Genomic DNA, 22683 nt, shown 5'->3' with positions numbered 1-22683 from the left:
AATACCTAATTAAGAGATAACAACAATAAGAAATCATATTTCTTAACACTATGTCCACACATTCTCCTTTTTTGAACCATAACCCCTTTCTAGGGGCCGATTTCAAGTATTTTATCACCATTAAAGCAGCCTCTGAATGAACTTTTCGAGGTTTCTCCATGAATTGACTCAGCTTATTTACAACAAAGCTGATGTCTGGACGAGTAATGGTCAAATATAAAAGTGTCTCTATCAGGGATCTGTAAGAACAAGAGTCAAAAACCTCTTATTCATCATCGTGCATATGAATTCGAGGATTCATAGGAAGTGTAACAAGTTTGGCTCCCAATAACCCTGTTTCTTGCAAAAGATAAAAAACATATTTCCTTTGAGACATCACAATCCCTTTACTACTACGAACCACTTCAATACCAAGGAAATAATGAAGTTGACCAAGATCTTTTGTAACAAAGTGTTTCTGTAGAAACTCCTTTGTTTGAGCTATCTCTTGAGCACTTTCTCTAGTGAGGACAATTTCATCAACATATACAATCAATATCACTATACCAGAAGTCCATCTCTTGATAAATAGCGAGTGATCAAGCTGAGATCTTTGAAATCCACATTTAGAGACAACCTCACTAAGCTTATAGAACCATGCATGGGGACTTTGTTTAAGTCTATAGATAGCCTTTTTGAGTTTGCATACCTTGGAACACTCCCCCTGTCGTTCAAAACCAGGTGGTTGTTGCATATAGACTGTTTCAGAGAGATCACCATATAAAAATGCATTTTTCACATCAAGCTGAAAAAGATTTTCAGGCCAATCTTGCTAGAGTGCGAGAGATGTAACTAGGCAAATAGTACCTAGCCGTGCCGCAGGCGAAAATGTCTCGAAGAAGTCTACCTCATAAGTCTGTGTATAGCCTTTAGCAACAAGAAGAGCTTTGAATCGACCTACGGATCCATCAGAATGATATTTGATGGTGAATACCTATTTGGAGCCAAAAACATCACAATTCATCAGTGGGTCCACCAAGTCCCAAGTCTCCCTAGAAAGAAGAGCATCTATTTCCTCCTGCATAGCATGCTTCCATCGTGAATCTAATAACGCTTGGTGGTGAGAGGTCGGAATAGTGTGACTAGCCATAGTTCGATCAAACTGCACCAAACTTGTACTCAAATGGTCCATAGAAACCGAGTTAGAAATCAGATGCCTTGTGCACTTTCGTTGGCCCTTGCGAATAGCAATAGGTAGATCATCTGCAGAATAGTCATCATTCCTTCCTGAGTCAGTCTTATCATAGGAACTTGTTAGCGTATGGGGATCGGGTCTATTTAGACCCGATCCATTCTCTTTATATCCACACGCCTAAGGTCACTAAGCGGTGGCTTCCTTGTAATATTTTATATTTTTATGTACAAATCTGTTGTAACCTAATTAGGGTTACGCTTTAATGAAAGATTAAGGAACGCAGGGGCTGTGCTTGGCCGACTGTTCTTCCTTTCCTTCATCGTCCTCTCTTTCACTCTTTTACTCTTTCTTCTCTATTCTCAATCTATCAGATTTTCAGACGGAGAGACATGTTTATGTGAAGATTCTTTCATGGTATCAGAGCCAGGTTACATCGTCCTCCGGTGAGTGATTTCAATTTGACGTGATTAGTACTAATCTGCCCTAAATACCATTTTTCTGGCGTGGATATCCCTCTTTTAGTTTTGTGCCCTAATCCTGCGTGATTTACCCTAATCGATTTCCCTAAATCGATTTGCCCTAATTTCTGTTGCTGCCCTAATTTTTGCCTCACGTCGTCTGCCCTAATCATATCTTTACAATCATGGATCAGCCGACTCCTTCTCTTCTATCCTCTAGCTTTCTCTCCCAACTTATTTCTCAAAAACTGAATCATAGTAACTATTTGACTTGGAAACGTCAAATTGTTTCATTTATTAAAAGCCATAGACTCTATGGGCATGTCGATGGGACTACTCCAGCACCTCCAAAGTATATTACCCGTGAAGTGAAGAAGACCGTGGTGGGAGATGAAGCTGCTGGGCTTCGGCTGGGAGTGAAGTTCGAATTGAGTATGAGACTCTTACTGAAAACAATCCTGAATATGAACTTTGGCTGGCTCACGATCAGTCCCTTGTTGCGTATGTTACTTCTACCTTGTCAGAGGAGGTATTAGGAAGCATTGATGATGATTTGACAGCCCTGGAGTTGTGGACTACCCTTGCCACAATATATTCTCAAGTATCTGAAGCACGATTTCTGCAATTAAGGAGGCAATTTCAGGATATAAAGCGTGAGACGCGTACAGTTTTGGAATACTTGAATGAAATAAAAAATGTAAGTGATCAGCTTGCAGCCATTGGACATCCCGTCAGTGATAAGGACAAGGTGCAACAAGCCTTGAGTGGCCTGGGAACAGAGTTTGACATTTTTTGCACAGCTTTGTAAGTCCTACCTGTCCTTCCATCTTTTGAAGATCTGAAAGCTAAGCTATTTCAACACGAAGCTAGTCGTGTTCAGCGGCAGAATTTAATCCCTTGCAACAGCCACAATGTATTGATCATAGGGACGCATGCACTGCAAGGGAATCGCACTCGTCCTTGGACTTCTCAGACAGGAATGGGAAGAGAGATTCTTCCGACACCACCAGGCATGAATGCTACTTCTGCCAACAGAGAAAGCCGAGTCTATTGCAGCTGTGTTGGTCGAAGCAGGGGTAGACCTCTGAGCTAGAACCAACTCATATTCTTCCTTGCTTAAGTTGAGTGAATACGATGGAGAACATGTAGGAGACTCAAACCATAGAAGCTGTAGACTGTGAGGAAGTTGCAGTAGAAGAAGAAGACCATTTCCCTGTACTCGTTTTCCCTCCACCACGTCCTGGTGAACCAGCAGAACGGAGATGAGGATGCTTGTCCCAACATCGGTCTTCTAGATGCCCTAATTTACCACAATAAGAGCATTGAAATCTCCCACGACCTGCACCACGTCCCCTAGTTCCAACAAAAGAACTATGGCTACGTCATCCTGACATCACAAGTGTAGAGACTGGGGTGTCATGCATAGGCTGAGTAAGAGTGACTGTAAGACGACTCAGCCTATTATAAGTATCTGCTAAGTGTGGGAGGTCACTGCCTATAAGAATTTGAGACTTCGCGAATACTTCGAAGATAACCCAGAAAGAAACTTTGCACCATACCAGTTTCAAAATGTGATGCATAACAGTGCTTGCAAGGTGGACGAAGAGCTTTTAACCGTTCATATGCAGCCGTCAATGTAGCAAAATACTGTGGCACATCTTGATCTCCTTGCCGTATGTTACAAAGCTCTTCTTCAAATTGTAAAATTTTAATAACATTAGTAGCATGAGAATACGTCTTCTTCAGGAAAGACCACATATCTTTAGCTTTGGTGTAGTATGCAATTGTTGGAGCTATACGAGACTCTACACTGTTCATAATCCATGCCATTACAATGTTATTATCTTCATCCCACGCAGCATATTTCTCTTTTTTCTCAAGAGGTTCATCTTCTTCAATAATATATTTCTTTCTATGACCAGCCACAGACATCATAGATACCCTGGACCAGATTTCATAATTTGAACCATCAAGTTTGATTGTGGTTCCATACGAAAAGGAGTTACCAGTCATCTTATATTCATTAGGACTTTCTGACCTACTATCGTCATCTTATATTCATTAGGACTTTTTGACCTACTACCGTCAGCCATAGTAGGAAACAGAAAGAAAACTAACACATGATAGTAAGGATGCAATTATGCAACAGTCAAATACCGAAGAGAAATATATTTCTACTATCCTCAAAGATCATACAGGCATCACATGATAGATAGCAAAAACAATTATGTAGTCACAGGAACTGCCCACAGCAAAACAGCATAACAGAGAGTAGCATGATGGATAGCAAACAAATCTGTAATCATAGGAATTGCCCACGTCTGAACAGCATAACAGAGAGTAGAAGATAGATTACAGAATATAATTTTTTTGTTATTCTTGGTCGACTGCTATTGATTTCCAGTTTCTGCTGCTATCTGTCAACTGTTTACACCATCAGAAACTGAAACAGCTGCTGTTTTCAGTTTCTTCACACACCGTCAACGCAAATTCTGCTTTCTGCCGACTGTTACATCATCCACTTCAAAAAGAAATCCACATTCATCACGCCTCAAACATCATAAAAAAAACAGATCTGATCCACAATTTGTTTTTCCTTATATCAAACAGCAGCCGCGAGATCCACTTAAGGATCTCATCACGCCTTCCACATAGGCGTGATCAGTCCTTCTCCACGCAGCACACCCAAACTTTATTTCTTTACCGCCTCCCTGTTGATGGGTAAGAAGAAATAAAGATGGGCGACGATAAGAGAAAAGAGAAAGAAGACGCCGGAGGAAGAAGTCGCCGGAGAAGGAGTCACCGGAAAACTTACTTGGTTGTCACCGGCGGTGGAGGCTCTGATGCCATGTCGCAATCAGAGAGAGAGAGTCATTTTTCTTATTGATCCCGTAACCCTAATCTCAGGTTAAAAGAGATTAGGGTAAAGACTACATATTTACAATTTCAGTCCACTAGAATATTAGAAAACAATAAGTAGTCCCTAGTCCACTTTCTAATATTACAGAAAGCCTCAAATTGACTCTAAAAAGAACTTTAACAGAAACTTCATTCTTAATCAGCTTTTGTATGCCTTCCTCATCTGAATCATCTAATATCTGTATCAATAGCCTATCTTTGGGCCAATCCAAATGACAAACAGCTGAGATGGATTGCTCGTACACCTAATCATCACAATCCAACTCCATTGAAGATGCAAGCAACAAAGCAACTAAAAAAATCTTAGCACGCCATAGATCTCACAGCGTGGAATGTGCTCTCCGCAAGAGAAGCAAGAGCAAGAGATAAAGGGAGACAATGAGAGCAAGAGAGAAAGATAGAGAAAAAAACTTTGGGTGTTCCGGAAAGGGACACAACGAGAGCAAGAGACCTTACATGAGCGGCGACTGTGGTGTCGGCGAACCGGCAGAGGAGCAAAGCGGCGACGGTGAGAAGGGAGATATTCTCGAATGCGAGGGAGGAGTTGTCGTCGACTGCGGAGGGAGGAGGAGACGGTGAAATGAGGGGAAGATGGGTGTGAGGGAAAAGATCGAGCGGGTGAAATTTCACCCGCTCAAAAGTCCAACTTGTGAGGTTGGACTTTTGAGCCGGTGAAATTTCATGCCGTTTGATACGTTGTGAGATGGGGGGTAAAATTTCACCCACCTGTACAGATTTCACCCGCTTCTCTCGTTTTACCCGGGCAATCAAACGGGCCCTTAGTGGCCCAACATCAAGTGCATGCCTTAAATGGTATTGATAACAAAATTTTTGAAAAAAAATTCCAAGGGGCCCATTAAAATTCTCAATTTTTTTTTGAAGGCCCAAAAGACCCAAAGTTTAAGTAGATGCCATTTAAATGAAAGGCCATTTTATTTTTCGAAGCTTTTACAGGGGTCCAAAAGAATTTTTGAAAGAACTAGCTGGTAAAATTTTATTTTTCAAAATCTTGAAGGGAGGGTGGGGGATGCCCCTACCAGCCCCGTTGGCTTCATCCTTGGGGCATTATAGGTCCTTTGTTTACCTTAGAGTTATCTTGTAGAGAAAAGGAAGAAGCTATAAGTAGAGAACAAGCATTGAAATGAGCCTAGGGTAGGACTGGAGGAAAAGAACCAAAAAAAAAAAACAGAAGGAAAACCAGTGACACTGTGGGAGATTTATTCCAGGACTCCTAGATATGGTCGTTCAATGATCTGCACTTCTGGTTTTGTTGGAAAATGGGCTGTCTTTCACCAATCTAACTGTACAGATATGGTTAGAATATGGAAAATTATATTGCTGCTTAACGTTAAACAAGTAAGAACGAAGTGTAAGATTTTGATATCTAATACCAACCACCGAATGAAGTTAGATGCAAGAGGAGGAAGAGAGAAGTGGGCTGCATGTCCAAGCAAGAGAGAGATGAAAGAGAGCAGCAACAAATGACGTCTGCCCCTTGTTGTCATTATATACTAATCACGATTTAGGGTACATCATAAAATACACAAAATAACAATAAGATTTACAAGTATGCCACCAACCATGTTGGGTGTGTGGGTCAAATGGGTCGGGTTTGGGTGACCCGATCCATATGTACAAACTTAACAGTTTCCCTCAAGTTGTGCATGGGGTTTGATCATGCGCAACTTGTTCTTCAATTCCCAGAAATGGTGCCCTGCGAGTCCCTTGGTAAAAAGATTAGCCACTTGTTCAAACGTGGATATATAAGTAGGAACAATCTCGTCTTCCGCAACCTTTTGACGAATGAAGTGTTGATCAATCTCTATATGCTTAGTGCGATTATGTAGAACATGATTGAAGGCAATCTTGATCGCGCTTTGGTTGTCACAAAATAGAGATGACTGAGCAATGGGAAGAGAAAGTTCTCCAATCAGATGACATAATCATGAAGCTTCAGTTGTGCCTGCAGCGATTGCCCTATATTCTGCCTCAGTGCTAGATCTGGCAACTGCACATTGTTTCCTGTTGCTCCAACAAATATAAGGTTGGAATCAAGGAAGAGACAATAACTGGAAACTGATCGTTTATCGTCTGGATCACCTGCCCAATCTGCATCAGTATAAGTGGAAATGTTGTGGCCATGCAAAACAGTTGACTGTCTTGTGTAGATGAGTCCATCCCCAAGAGTAAATGCAAAATACGTTTGGTAGCATGCATATGCTCTTTTGTGGGTGCATGCATAAACTGAGAGACTTGATTCACAACATATACTATGTCTGGCGTGTAAAAGTAAGATATTGCAACATGCCAACTATACTCCGATAGAAACTAGGATTTGGGTGGGCATCAGTCCCATAAGAATGACGCCTCTTTAACGGATGTATCCAATAAGTAGATTCCATCTCTCTCATGGTGTCCACCAATCTTCCTCCCAGTCGATAGGTCTTGAAATACACAAATACCTGGGTCAAAAACAACTCGACAATTAATCTCTTTAGTTAATTCTTTGGAAATTCAGGAGTATATTACACTTCATGAACATGTAAAGATCGAGATAGACAAACGTCTCAATGTCTTTGTACCGGAGATAGCCTTCCATCTGCCAATCGAACATGCCATGAGGGATTAATTTTTTGCAAGTTTGAAATACTAGCATCTCCACAAAAGTGTTTAAATGCTCCAAAATCAATTATCCAACAGCCATTGTAGGGAGTTCTACCTGTAGAATATGCTGAATTTGTGATAGCGTGGAAGGTGATGAGGTAGAAGGTGCAATATTTGATCAATGCTCCATAATTAAGTCAAGTTTGATGTAGCATCTACAAGTGGGATTCACCTTAGGAGCCATTCTAATAGACTGTGTGTTAGAAGTTGAAATGGATGAGGATGTCACAGTCGATGATACAAATGTGTTAGGTTTATCCACTTTATTCCAGCACTTATCCTTTAAGTGGCCAAGTCGACCACAGTATGGGTATTTGAGTCTTCCGCATCCTCTTAGACCACGACCTCTTCCTCTACCATGGGATGTGTGTTGTGCACTTCATTTCGTCCTCCTCCAAATGAGACACGTGCAGATGCCTAAGAGTTATTTGTAGATGGAGGAAGGGTAACGGTCAATCTGTTTAGCCTGTTGAAGGCCTCATCTAGATTGGGAAAATCTGATCCTGTAAGCATTTGAATTGTGGTTGGAGAGTAATCTGATGACAATCCAGCTAGAAATTTAACAACAATCATTTGCTCCATGCTACGTCACACGGATACGGCAGATTGGGTTGAGTACCGGTGTCGACACGCCGACACGGGAATCCCGACACGGCGATACGGCCGGATACGTTTTGGATCGGGTCTGGGTCAGACCCGATCCGAACCACTTTTATAATCCGTTTTATAGCTTTCATTTGAACAAATTTCAAAATGGCCCTAAATTTTGTGTTATTTAAACAAAAACGGTTATAATTTTAAATTGTTTGCAAACTCACGGTAACCTCATTTTCTATCAACATTATTTTATATATATATTTAAAATTTAAATTGTTTTAATATTTTAAAATAAAAGTGGGTTTTTCTTTGGCTGTGTTGTCTATGAGGACAGACAAAGTATGGACAAAGAAAGACAAAGAAAGAGGGACGTTAGTCTTTTTATTATAAATTTCATGTTTTTTTATTTCATTATCATTTTTAATTTTTTTAAAATATAATATTCGCCGTGTCCGCGTATCCTAAAATTTTGAAATTACCGTGTCCGCGTACCCGTACCCGTATCCGTAGGATACCCGTACCCGTATCCGTGTGACATAGGCTCCATGTGAAACTTGAGACAGTGCTTGCTGGGAGGTTTTAAGGAATTTATCTTTTCATAAGTAAACTTCAGTTTCGTAAAGTATTAAGTTAAATCCATGTCACCTCGCTGTATTTGTAACAGTTCTTGCTGAACTTGTAGAATTTTGCTGATGTTCTTGTCTTGAGAGTATGTTTCCTGGAGAGAATTCCACATAGCTGTAGTTGTACTATAATTGGAGAGCCCAACATCAATTTGAGGCTGAGTGTTTATTCATAAGCCAAACACTAATTATGGTTTTTTTTTCCTCCCACCATACATACTTGCCGATTTTCTTTTACTGCCTTATCTTCTTCCAGAATATATTTCTTCCTGTGTCCAATAACTGATGGCATGAAGGTTCTAGCCCATACATCATAGTTAGATCCATCGAGTGTGATAATAGATCCAAAAGAAAATGGATTTGAGAAAGCTTTTGTACTCTACACCAGCATTTGTTTGCTTATTTTCAGATTCAATTGTATGATGTTGTAGAGATTTATTGTTAGCCATGATAAACCTCTAGAAGATAGAAAAATCTGGAAGTCCATGAACAAACCTTTATGTAATTATGAAATACCCTTGAATGAAAGACAATAGATATTCTGATCGACAAGTTACTCCCAATGAACACAACTGGTCCAACAAATGAATTAACTTAACCCACGACAGACTGCAATCACGCCTGTACTACAGCGACACTACACTAATAACAAACAATGTTCTGACCTGCAACCCGTTGTCTCAGCAACTCCATGATAGGCACATAGTTGCATGCAGAAATTACGTCAGATTCATATCTTCAAGCGATCAGCAACTATCCACATATGCTTGAAGTTCCACCAACGACCTAATTAACATGGGTTAGGGGTTCTAATCACGTTGACATGTTTGTGATCAGTACCCTAACCCTCGACAGGCTGAGAAGTACCGTTTTCAGCCAAAAGAAAGATTATCAGCACCTAGGCATTGATGGAGAATAAGAGAACGAGGAAGTCTCATTAATTTAAAACAGCGTCAATAGGGTCCCAAGACTGTTTGCTCTTATACCATGTTGACCTTAAAGTTAAAAAAGTAAGAACGAAGAATATGAGACGAGATAATCGAGAGAAGCTATAGAGCAGAGAAAGAGAGAAAAGGAAGGTGTCTGTAACGGCTCCTCCTCTTCGTTCAGATTAAAAGGAACTAATTATGGTTATGTCTAACCTCTTACATAAAGAGTCCAATAAATAATTAAAAATTCAAAGAACTACCTAATAATAAAGTTTCAAAATTCAGAAAACCTCAAACCAGCACATTTTCTCAACATATATATTAAAAAAAAAACCACGAAAGTTAGAGCTACCTATCAATCCTTTTTATCCTCACATTTTTTGGATATTTTGATGCTTGCTATATGATTGCATTTCTAGAATAATTTGGCCACCAGATGACTGACAGTGGAAATTTGATGGCTCAACCTGACTTACATAGATAATTTACACATTTATACTCTCATTCACTTGCACCTCCTTTTTGCCTCATCCAGGATATTGCACTGAAACCTTGCAGATGGGTTCTTGACTATGCACCTAGTTTGTTAAGGCTACAAAGAATAGGTTCTAGATGATTTTAACTCTCCATGGTCAATACTGTGTTGGATGTTTAGGAGAAGAGATACAGAAAGTGTAGCAAACATTAGGGAAGAAGTTCAGTTCTGAATTACTACCTAAACTTTGTTCTTGTGGTTTGACAGCAAATTAGCAGAGATTAAGGGAGAAGCAACTGCTGTGTACTCCTTGCATAAACAAGAGAGAGAGAGAGAGAGAGCATCTAAGGTGCTGGAGAGAGGGAGACAGCAGAATGTCTTCAAGAAAGGGTTTTTGTCTCAGTTTAAGAGCTCCATCATGGGCCCGGTTTGATGCGAGGCCATTTATTTTGCCAATTAAAAATATGTGACACATCATTGTTCAAAATTCAAGTAGCTAGATGTATGTAGGGCAGAATTAATGGCCAAGCAAAGAACTGGCTTGCTATCCAAGAGGCTGGAGTGTCAACCGTGAGGCTGGAGTGTCAACCGTGAGGCTGAAGTTCCTAATTTGCTGCTGAGCACCAGAAGCAAAAAAAAAAAAAAAAAAAAAAAAAAAGTATTTCAAAGAGCTGCCTCTGGAAGTTTAATTCAGGCTTAAATGTAGGTGAACAAGCTTGAAGATGGAATCGTTGACCTCAACTTCTTCAACACCTTAAACATCTCTCTTCTACCATCATTTTGTCATGCCAGGTTAAAGCAAGATAGTGAAAGTTGACCCACTTAACCTCTTTTCTGTTACTAAAAGTCTGTTCTTTCTTAAGCTCCACTACCTCTTGCCTCTTAGATGTTGTCTACAGATAACACGGAGGTTTACTCAGTTTTGCTACATGTATCTTATGCTGCATATGTGCTTTAGTCTAAGGTCATTACACATACCAGATAAAATCCTCCTTATCAAGATGCAAAAAAGTTATGATTTCTATTCCTGAATGTGAGAGAAAAGGTTATAGTGCTGGGGGAAGGTCATCTTGAATCTAGAGACATAGAGATACATCATCTTGGCTGATTTTTGTTTTCGTGAATCTGGTATCATTTTGTTCCTTTTTTTTAGTTTACTTAATGATAAACCAAACATGATGTCTAGAAGGCTTGGCATTATGAAAGTTGAAACATCACTTCTTTTTTGAAACTTACAGACGTGTTAGAGAAGCTGGTAGTTGCAAAGCTATTGTCATTCCAGCTGTTGGTAAGGATGTGGACCTTCAACTGGAAGAAGGCGACATATCATGGTCCAATTTTATTCAACATGCTGATCATTTGCCCAGGTATTTAAGTTACTGTCAGTAGCAACTCCTTGTTTGATAACCATGTGCCAACTGCAATAGGACATGACTATGTGTTCTGCCGTATGTCAAAGTGTTTGAATTTTATGCCATTCTGTGGTACTCACTGTATGTTCCTTTCTGATTTGCATCTTTAAAGATAATTTTCTTATTAAGCTTTTTAGTGTCATCTGGTTCTTTTGTAAAAGCCTTTTCTGTTTTGTTAAATATATTTGACTGTCGGTTTGAGTTATTCTACAATATTAGGAAGTTGAAATGTGTGTCTTTTACTGTTATTTTATTTTAGTTGGACTAAAATTGTAATTCTGGTTACCGCCAGCCCTAATCTCTTTTATCCCTGAGATTAGGGTTACGTTAATGACAATTTTTGAACGTTCTCTCTCTCTGGTTGTAACATAGTATGAGAGCCAAGGGCATCCTAATGTCGGCAGCCAAGTAGATTTTACGGTGACTTCTTCCCTTTCGTTCTCCCCCTCTCTCGTCCTCTTACCGCCGCCCATCTCGCTTCCTTTTTATCCACCAGCAGAGAGGCGGTAAGAGGATAGGGTCTGGTCATGCTGCGTGGAGGAGGACCTACTCTCGCCTATGTGGAAGGTGTGATCAGATCCTCAAGTGGATCGTGTGGAGCAGAATATATGCAGAACTTATCTGCTGTTAGTGGATGCTGTTTGGATTAATGTTCTTTATAACGTGCATTGTGGACTGCTAGTCGTATGTGCAGTCACATGTGGGCCAACTAAGATTAGAGCTGCGGCAGTCATTGGCTGAAACTGCAGTAATCTGCTATCTTCTCTTGTTCTATTGTGCAGAATTGACTCATGTCCGGTGATTGCAGATTCTCCTTTGTTTCCTTGCTTGTAATATTCTTATGATTTCTGTGGTCAGTAGCGATATTTTTCTCGATTGTGGTTGACTGCTGCCTATTATACACATATATTGTGCGTCAATTTTTTTTGAGATTTTACTATGGCTGATGTTAATAAGTCTGAAGGTTCTAATGAATACAAGATGGCTAGAAATTCCTTCTCTTGTGGAACCACGATCAAGCTTAATGGTTCGAATTATGGAATCTGGTCTAGGGTGTTCATGATGTCTGTGGCTGGTCATAGGAAGAAATATATCCTTGAAGAAAATGAACTTGCCGAGAAAAAAGAGAAATATGCTGCATGGGATGAAGACAATAACATTGTGATGTTGTGGATTATGAACAGTGTAGAGTCTCATATAACTCCAACAATTGCATACTACACAAGGACAAAAATATGTAGTCTTTCCTTATGAAGACATATTCTCATGCTATCAATGTTATTAAGATATTACAAGTGGAAGAAGAATTATACAACATACAGCAAGGTGATCAAGACTTGTCCCAGTACTTTTGTCACATTAACTGTTGCATATGAACAGTCAAAAGCCCTTCACTCACCTTTCCAGCACTGCTATGCAAAACACTTTGAGTCCAGGATGGTAGATAAATTTCTTTCTGGGTTATCTTCAGAATACTTTGTAGCAAAGGCACAAATTCTAACAGGCAGTGAACTCCCAGACTTAGCATATACATATAATAGGTTGAGTAGTCTTGTAGTCACTTTCTCTTAGCCTACATGACTGGTTTCTGCACTTGTGGTATCACCAAGTCTCTCGTGCCAACGCATAATGACGGATCTGTCCTCTACGCCAGGCAACTGTCCACTGGTGGCTGAAATCAAAGCAGAAGCAACTTGTACGGGCAGTCTGTAGAGACCATCAATAACCGAACCAATCCCAATCTTCTGCCTCGTCCCCAAGTCTTGCAGGAAACAACAATCAGCAGAGAAAATTAGATTACAGTTTAGCTCTTTGGTAATACTGCTGACAGATAACAAATTTACGGGAATATTGGGAACATGCAGGGCATTATGAAGACAATATTTGTTCAGTAATGATAAACTCCCTTTTCCAGCCACAGAGATAGAAGAACCATTAGCCATAGACACACGCTGCTGCCCAGAGGTCAACTTGTACTCTTGAAACATCGTAGGGTCCCTTGTCATGTGATGAGTAGCCCCACTGTCAACAATCCAATCACCGAGAGAGGAATTACCTTGATCACTAGTAGCAACCAGGGCCTGGGCTAACTTAGCCCCCTCAGAAGTAGAAGCATCATCCTGGGTAGACAAACGACTAATGTATGCTTGCAACTCTCTGAGTTGATCTGAGGAGAGCTTGGATTTGGCAACATTGGACGACCCCGGACTAGGCTCGGGCACAGAAGGAGCACGGCGATGAGGAGGAGGACGACCTCGGACGAGACGCTTCTCAGGATGAAGATCCCAACAAAAATCAACAGAATGACCCGCTTTGTTGCAATGGCTGCATCGTTGAGTAGGACGCTGCCCTGTCCCTGAAGTATGGCTCACAAAGGCTGCTGGAGAACTCCCCTGATGGGAGTCAATATGCATAATCTGGCGCCGTTGCTCCTCAGACTCAATACGAGCATACACCTCTTCGATTCCAGGAATCTCATCACAGTTAAGAATCTGGCTCCGAATGGTTTCAAACTCATCACGCAGGCCTCCAAGGAAGATAAAGGTGCGGTCCATCCATTCCTTTTCCCAATACAGGGCATGATCAACACCACATTTCCAGTCATCATTCACATGATAATCCAGTTCCTCCCATTTGGTCTTCAGGGCGGCATAGAAGGAGGCAACAGATAAATCACCCTGTTTAAGAGCATATATGCTACATTTGATTTGATATGCACATAAAACACGCTTCTTACGACCATACATACGTGCAAGAACAGTCCACATATCATACGCAGTCGATTTACGCAAGATCAAAGGCTGAATATCTGCGGAAACCGAACTAATAATCCATACTTTAACCTGACTATCTTCCAACGCCCAGGTCGGCCATTGCGAATCAGTTTTAGAAGGTGCAGGCTTCTCCCCAGTGATATAGTGCAGGCGACCACGACTAGTAATCCCGATTTCTAGGGCAGCAGACCACGAGAGATAGTTATCCTTGTTCAGCCGAATGGAGGTGACATGAACAGGCAAGTTCTCACCCTTGGTATTGCTGCCCGTGTCCAGGGCATCATCAATCTTGGAAATCACTGCGTCAGCCATTGCAATCCCCAAAGAAGGTCACAACCGGCCGGCGGCGGAACAGAAAAAAAGGGCAGCGGAGATAACCAAAAAAAGGGCCCATGCTTGATATCCTGAAATTGCCTTCTTGATTGTAGAAAACGTGCTTCCGAGACTTGAGAATATGTTGTAGTGTTGATAGATTGTGTGTTTCGGGTCCGGATCCATACCCGACCCGCCTTGTAGCCCGTTTTGGGCTCTACTTATGTCATGTAACCCTAATCCTTAAGTGTTAATGATAATATTAAGAGAGAGAGAGTCTGGCTGCTAGTGGGCACCAACTCCTCCTCATTCGTGGTTTTTTCTCCCTCGTGTTGAGGGTTTTCCACGTTACATCGTGATCATTGTTTCTCTTCGTCTTCTTCTTTTCGTATTTCTACATGGTATCAGAGCCGTGAAGTTCCGGCGTTTCTGGTTTGTCTTTTGCCCGTGTTGGAGGAGGATTCGCCTGGCACTGTTCATTGACTCGCCCGGCACTGTTCATCGTCTCGCCCGACACTGTTCATCACCCGTGCCCGAGCTTCGTCCGACGCCTGTGCCCGACGCTCGTGCCCGGGCTTCGTCTGTCGCCCCGCCGCCGTCTCCGCCCAGCGCCGCCCTGATCAGCGCCGTTCCTGTTCAGCCGCTTCCGCCCAGCGACGCCCTGTCCAGCGGCGTTCCTCTCTGTCAACCGACGCATCGCCCACCGCTGTGCCTTTTTTCCGGCGCCGCGCCGCTCTGCCTGGTTCCGGCGGTTTATTTCCGCCCAGCGCCGCGCCGCTCTGCCTGGTTCCGGCGGTCTGCTTCCGCCGTTGCGCCGCTCTGCCAGGTTCCGGCGGTCTGTTTCCGCCCAGCGCCGCGCCGCTCTGCCTCGTTTTTTTTTCTCTCCGGCGCTGCCTCTCTGTTGCTGTCTCTTCCGCCGGTGAGGTTTAGGCGTTCTCCGTTTTGTCCGTTGCCTGCTCTCTGCCTTTTTTTTTGGTGTTGTATTGTGCTGTTGCTCCCTGCTGCCCTTGCTGCCCACTGGGCTTCTCCCGTAGCTAGACTGGTCTGTGATTATGGCAGCCTCTTCCTCGTCAACCGTCAACACCAATCCCACTGAAATAGGGGCTTTTAGAACTGAGAATGTTCCCATGCAGGTCATCACTCTTCGCCTCACCAAGGAGAATTACTTCTCGTGGTCGCCTGCTATGACTATGGGGATTGCTGGCCGTGGTCGCATGGCCTATATTGATGGGAGCAACCCCGAACCAGCAAGAACAAGTGATGTGTGGCATACTTGGTTTCTTGAGAATAATCAAGTGAAAACTTGGATTGTCAATTCCGTTTCCGCCGATATTCAGCCCCTTATCCTTCGAAAGAAGACTGCTAGAAACATGTGGGTGGTCCTCGAGCAAATGTATGGCCAAAAGAAGACCGCAATTCGTACTTACCAAGTAATGAAGACAGTCTATGGCATTCGACAAGGGAACTCGTCTGTTGCAGAGTACTATGGAGCTTTGAAAGCCAAGTGGGAAGAGCTTGACTATCATTCTGATATTCCTTGGCATTGTCCCCATGATCAGGCGCTCTATGTTGCTTATGAATGGGAAAACAGGGTGTTCCTATTTTTAGCAGGTTTAAATGATGAGTTTGAAGGTGTTCGAAGCCAGATTCTGAATTCAGGGGAGGTGTCCAGTATTGAAGATGTGTACTCCTGTATTGAAGCGGAAGAACAGAGGAGGCTTGTTACAAAAGACAGGAAGAAGGAACTTGTGCCCTATAACGAGAGATCCGCTCTCGTGAGTCGTGGTCCTGGCGGCCCGTCTAGATCCCTTCGCCGGTGCACTCACTGCAAGAAGACAGGTCACACCGTGGATTATTGTTGGGATCTTCATCCAGAAAAGAAGGGAAACAAAGGGAGATCTTCGATTGGGAGAACGCCTGTGTCTGAGGTGCAAGCATCCAGTGGAGAAAAAGTCTCCATTTCTGCTGACCAGCTTCGTGAATTAAGGGCTTATTTGGGCAGGATCGATGTCAACAAGATTGAGACCTCAGAGGGAACTACAGCTAATCATGCTCTCGCGGTTATTGGCAATCAAGGTAACTCTTCTGTGGGGGAATGGATTGTCGATAGTGGTGCTACTCATCACATGACAGGTAATCCAAAATTGTTTCATGAGTATAAGTTGTCCTCGGGAAAGGAACGTGTTTCTCTTGCAGATGGTTCCTCTACCTGTGTGGCAGGCGAAGGCACTCTGTCCTTGTTGGACAAATTTCATGTGCAGGGCGCTTTACATGTTCCCCAGTTTCCTTTAAATCTCTTATCAGTCAGTAGACTTACTAAAGAATTGAATTGTGAACTTATATTCTCTGCCGATCGTTGTGTTTTGCAGGACTTGGTGACAGGGAAGAGGATTGGGATTGGTTTAGCTTCTAATGGATTATATCGTCTTCCCATACGTGTGGCTACTGCTCTGTTGACAGCGATCTGCAAGACAGATAAGAGAAGAGAAGATTGTCTTCAGTCTTTTATGTACTGGCATGAACGTTTTGGGCATTTACCTTTTGGGATTTTGAAACATTTGTTTCCAGACTTGTGTTCCTCCTTTGATTTGTCTTCCATTTCTTGTGATGTTTGTCAGTTTGCCAAACATGTGAGGGCTTCGTACCCTCTTTCTTCTAGTTGTGCTAATGAAGTTTTTTCCCTGATTCACTCTGATGTATGGGGACCTTCGGGCATTCATACCCGTCAAGGTTTCCAGTATTTTATCACTTTCATTGATGATTTCTCTCGTGCAACATTTATATACTTGTTAAAAGACCGCAGCGAGGTTCCTCGCATCATAGAGACATTTATTCTTCTTGTGCATACCCAGTATGGTGCGAATGTTAAAACTTTTAGGTCCGATAATGCCCGTGAGTACATGTGTCAGCCTGTTGAGGAGTTTCTTAGACAACGGGGGATTGTTCACGAGACATCCTGTAGTTACACCCCCCCTCAAAATGGGGTAGCTGAAAGGAAAAATCGTCAACTTCTTAATGTCACCAGGGCTCTTTTGTTTCAGAGAAATCTTCCTAAACACTATTGGGGTGATGCAGTTCTTATTAGTGCCTATCTTATTAACCGCATGCCCAGTCGTGTTTTGAATGGTAGGACTCCCCACTCGTTGCTTCCTAGCAGTCGTCCACCATTTCTTCTTCCTCCTCGTGTTTTTGGTTGTGTATGTTTTATCCATGATCACAGTCCAAATGTCAAGAAACTTGATCCTAGGTCTATCAAAGGTGTCTTTGTTGGATACTCCCCTACTCAAAAAAGATACAAATGTATTGATCCTATTACTGGTCGAGCTTATGTTACGAGGGATGTTACCTTCTTGGAACATGCCTCTTACTTTGGTGCGAATCCTCTTCAGGGGGAGCAGTCTGTGGGCAGGGAAGAGTATTCTCAGAGACAGGAACTTCAGTTTATAGATTTTTTGGACTACAAGAAAGCAGAATCACTTAATACTGTTGATGTGCCTGAGAAGGAGGAAAGGGGTGACAATAGCATTGAGAAGGAAGGCCCTCAGTTGTTTGGACAGTTCTACTCTAGACGAGGTACTCGGACAGAGGTGATGACTTGTGATGCTAGATCTACTTCCAATCCCAATGCCACTCCTTCCCTGGATGAACCAAGTCCTACCAAGGAGACCGTGGAGACTCATGATGAGGTTGAAAAGAAGAATGACGATCTTCCCATTGTCCTGAGAAAGGGTGTCAGGTCATGTACTCAACACCCCATTGGTAATTTTGTTTCTTATTCCAGACTTGGGAAAGATTACAAGTGCTTTGTTTCTACTCTCTCTTTGGCTGTGATTCCCAGGACTGTCGCTGAAGCTCAAAGTGACTCCAAGTGGGCTGATGCAATGAAAGAAGAAATAGATGCCCTAAGAAGAAACTTGACATGGGAAGTGGTGAAGATTCCTGAAGTCGCTCACCTAGTTGGATCCAAATGGGTGTATACCATCAAGTACAAACCAGATGGGAGTGTTGAAAGATATAAAGCTCGACTTGTGGCCAAGGGGTTTAGCCAGAAATATGGAATTGATTACTTGGAAACCTTTGCTCCTGTTGCGAAAATGAAGACTGTGAGGGTGGTTATATCCCTAGCTGTGATGAAGGAGTGGAAGATGTATCAACTGGATGTTAAGAATGCATTCCTCAATGGTGACCTCGAAGAAGAAGTATATATGCATATGCCTCCAGGATATGAAGAACCAGAAAAGTGTTGTAAGCTGAAAAAGGCCTTGTATGGCCTTAAGCAATCGCCCAGAGCGTGGTTTGAACGACTGAGAAGAGTGATGATACGTCATGGATACAAACAAGGAAATGGAGATCATACTCTGTTTGTGAAGAAGAAGGAGAGCAGGGTTACTCTCCTGCTCGTCTACGTAGATGACATGATTGTTACTGGAGATGATGAGGAGGAGATTATCAAGCTAAAAGGGTTACTGGCTACAGAATTCGACCTCAAAGATCTTGGCAAGCTAAGGTATTTTCTTGGTATGGAGGTTGCTAGGTCTAGTACTGGCCTTGTACTAAACCAAAGGAAATATACATTAGATCTGCTGGAAGAAACTGGTAAATTGGGATGTAGACCTACTCCTACCCCTTTTGACACTGGGCACAAGTTGAGTCTTAGAGATGGAGAGCCTCTCTGTGAAGAAGACAAGGGAAGATATCAACGTTTGGTTGGGAAGCTAATTTATCTTACCCTCACGAGACCTGATATCACCTTTGCGGTGAATGTTTTGAGCCAATTCATGCATGCGCCAACCGATGCACATCTGAAGGCTGTGGACAGAGTGCTATGCTACCTGAAGAAAAATCCTGGTAAGGGACTCCTGTATGTGAAACAAGAGACTGTGGAAATCGAGGGCTATTCTGATGCGGATTGGGCAGGTTGTGGTGATACCAGACGATCCACTACAGGGTACTGTGTCTACTTGGGAGGAAACCTTGTTGTATGGAGGAGCAAGAGACAGGATTTTTGCTCTAGATCCAGTGCAGAGGCAGAATATAGGGCAGTTGCTATGGGAGTGTCAGAGTTATTATGGTTGAAGATATTGTTGACTGACATTGGAATAGAGATTGAAGGACCTATGAAGATGTACTGTGATAACAAGTCTGCAATCAACTTAGCCAACAACCTTGTTCTTCACGACAGAACAAAACATGTTGAAATTGATCGTCACTTCATTCGGGAAAGGATTGATGCGAAAGAGTTGATCTTACCTTAAATGAAGTCTGAAGACCAAACTGCTGATGTTCTGACGAAAGCTCTTCCTTTAGCTTCATTTGAGAGGAATGTATCCAAGTTGAGCATGTTTGATATGTATGCCCAACTTGAGGGGGAGTGTTGATAGATTGTGTGTTTCGGGTCCGGATCCATACCCGACCTGCCTTGTAGCCCGTTTTGGGCTCTACTTAAGTCATGTAACCCTAATCCTTAAGTGTTAATGATAATATTAAGAGAGAGAGAGTCTGGCTGCTAGTGGGCACCAATTCCTCCTCATTCGTGGTTTTTTCTCTCTCGTGTTGAGGGTTTTCCACGTTACATCGTGATCATTGTTTCTCTTCGTCTTCTTCTTTTCGTATTTCTACATGTAGCAAGGGTAGACCACAACTCTAGGGCAGTTAAATCATCATCAATACCTCCCAATACCTCCTCTGACAAGGTAGAAGTGATATAAGCAACAAGAGACTGGTCGTGAGCCAGCCAAACTTCATATTCGGGATTGCTCTCAGGAAGAGTTTCATATTCAAAACTGATTTCACTTCCAGCCGAGGCCCCAGCACCTTTATCTCCCACGACTGTCTTCTTTATTTCACGGTTAACATACTTTGGAGGTGCTGGAGTAGTCCCATCGATGTGCCCATACAGTCTATGGCTCTTAATAAATGGGACAATTTGGCGTTTCCAAGTCAAATAATTACTATGGTTCAGTTTTTGAGAGATGAGTTGTGAGAGAAAACTAGAGGATAGAAGAGAGGGAGCCGGCTGGTCCATGATTGAAAAAGTGGATTAGAACAGACGATTTGGGCAGAATTTTAGAGGTCACGACAGAAATTAGGGCAAATTAGGGCAAATGAGGGCAAACCGTGTGGCTTAGGGCGAAAAAACAGAATTTAGGGCAACAGAAATTAGGGCAAATCGTGGGATTAAGGGCAGAAACAGAGTTTGAGGATAACCACGGTAGAAAATAAGATTTAGGACAGAATACTCCAAGAAGAAATCACTCACCGGAGGACGATGTAACCTGGCTCTGATACCATGTTAGAATCTTCACTAATACATCACCGAATCACGTCTCTCCGTCTGAAAATAAGGAGGATGGAGAATAGAGAATAGAAGAAGGCAATGAAGGTAAGAGAACCGGCGGCCAATGCAGCCACACGATGCTTGATCTTTATTATTAAAACATAAACCTAATTAGGTTACAACAAAAAGAGGAATAAAACATGAAGTAATTACAAGAGGTGCCACCACTTAGACGTGAAGACATAAAAACGAAGTGGATCGGGTCTGAACAGACCCGATCCCCTTACACTTATACGTACAGACTTAACAGAACAGTCTCGAGGTCACCTATTTGGTTAGGTTTACAGCAGAAAGAAGAAGGATGTGATGGAAGACGTTGATGTTACCAATCCCAATCTTCCCAATCTTGTGACCTCCCCGGATGATCCAAGTCCAATGAATGAAGAACTTCCCATAGCCCTGCGCAAGGGCACCAGGTCATGTACTTCTCATCCTATTCAGAGATTTGTTTCATATGCAAAACTCAGTAAAGACTACAAGTGCTTTGTTACCTCTTTATCTATGGCTGTTATTCCCAGGTCAGTGGAAGATGCCAGGAAGGATCCTAAATGGCTACAGGCTATGACAGAGGAGATGGACGCCTTGGAAAAGAACAAAACGTGGGAGGTTGTTGATATCCCCAAGGGAACTCACTTAGTTGGTTCCAAGTGGGTGTTTATTGTGAAGTACAAACCTGATGGCACTGTAGAACGCTATAAAGCTCGTCTTGTTGCTAAAGGGTTTAGCCAGAAATATGGGATTGACTATCTTGAGACGTTTGCTCCTGTGGCGAAACTGAAGACCGTAAGGGTCATCTTAGCTCTTGCAGTGCAAAAGAAGTGGAGCATGGACCAACTGGATGTCAAGAACACCTTCTTGAATGGTCACCTTGAGGAAGAAGTCTATATGAGCATGCCGCCTGGATATGCTCGGAACGGGAAGTGTTGCTATCTCAAGAAAGCTTTGTATGGTCTCAAGCAGTCTCCTAGAGCTTGGTTTGAAAGACTAAGGGTTGTTATGAAGACTAATGGGTATAAACAGGGAAATGGTGATCACACCCTCTTCATCAAGCAGAGAAATGGTTTGGTGAGCCTTCTACTTGTATATGTTGATGATATGATTGTCACAGGTGACGACGAAAGGGAAAAAAGGAAGATGAAAGAAACGTTAGCTGCAGAATTCGATCTCAAAGATCTGGGTAAACTAAGGTATTTCTTGGGAATTGAGATCGCTGAGACTGGGCTTGTTATGAGCCAAAGAAAATACACTTTGGATCTTCTGAAAGAGACAGGTAAACTGGGATGCAGGCCCTTTCTTACCCCAATGGAGTCTAGCACAAGGATAAGTATCAAATCTGGGACTATCTTGGATGAGGAAGGAAAAGGGAGGTATCAGCGGCTGGTTGGTAAACTTATTTATCTCACTCTTACTCGCCCAGATATTACGTATGCTGTGGGTGTGTTAAGTCAGTTTATGCATGCCCCTACTGATCGTCATTGGAAAAGTGCTGAAAGAGTATTGGGATACTTAAAGAATGACCCAGGGAAAGGACTGCTCTACACTCGACAAGATCGACTAAGCATTGAAGGATACTCTGATGCCGACTGGGCAGGATGCACAGATACTAGGAGGTCTACCACAGGATACTGCATCTTTCTTGGAGGTAACCTTGTGGTCTGGAGAAGTAAACGACAAGAAGTTTGTTCCAGGTCCAGTGCTAAGGCTGAATATAGGGCGGTTGCTATGGGGGTTACAGAGATGTTATGGCTCAAAATTCTTTTAGCAGATATTGGGGTTAAAATGGAAGAGAAGATGAGGTTGTATGGTGACAACAAGTCTGCTATTAACTTGGCAAATAATCCGGTCATGCACGACAGGACCAAACATGTGGAGATCGATCGCCACTTCATACGGGAACGCATAGATTCAAAGGAGTTGATTCTGCCCTATATGAAGTCTGAAGATCAAGTTGCGGATGTCTTAACTAAATCTTTATGTACATCTCAATTTGAGAAAAATGTTAGCAAGCT

The 22683-nt window shown here is 42.4% G+C and overlaps 1 protein-coding gene across 4 annotated transcripts in view; it reads left to right on the top strand.

Moving 5' to 3' along the window:
• Positions 1-22683, top strand: part of LOC116254384 (probable CoA ligase CCL12) — a 67497-nt gene that overhangs the window by 41696 nt on the left and 3118 nt on the right. For all 4 annotated transcript variants that reach the window (XM_050075702.1, XM_050075703.1, XM_050075701.1 and 1 more), the window contains one exon: positions 11078-11206. In XM_050075702.1, the coding sequence (XP_049931659.1) occupies positions 11078-11206 (129 nt within the window). The remainder of the gene's footprint in view (positions 1-11077; positions 11207-22683) is intronic.

This window comes from Nymphaea colorata, chromosome 1, assembly GCF_008831285.2.
Source record: "Nymphaea colorata isolate Beijing-Zhang1983 chromosome 1, ASM883128v2, whole genome shotgun sequence".
Lineage (NCBI taxonomy): Eukaryota > Viridiplantae > Streptophyta > Magnoliopsida > Nymphaeales > Nymphaeaceae > Nymphaea > Nymphaea colorata.
The sequence above is the reverse complement of the archived record's forward strand: the minus strand, read 5'-3'. Positions and strand labels throughout refer to the sequence as shown.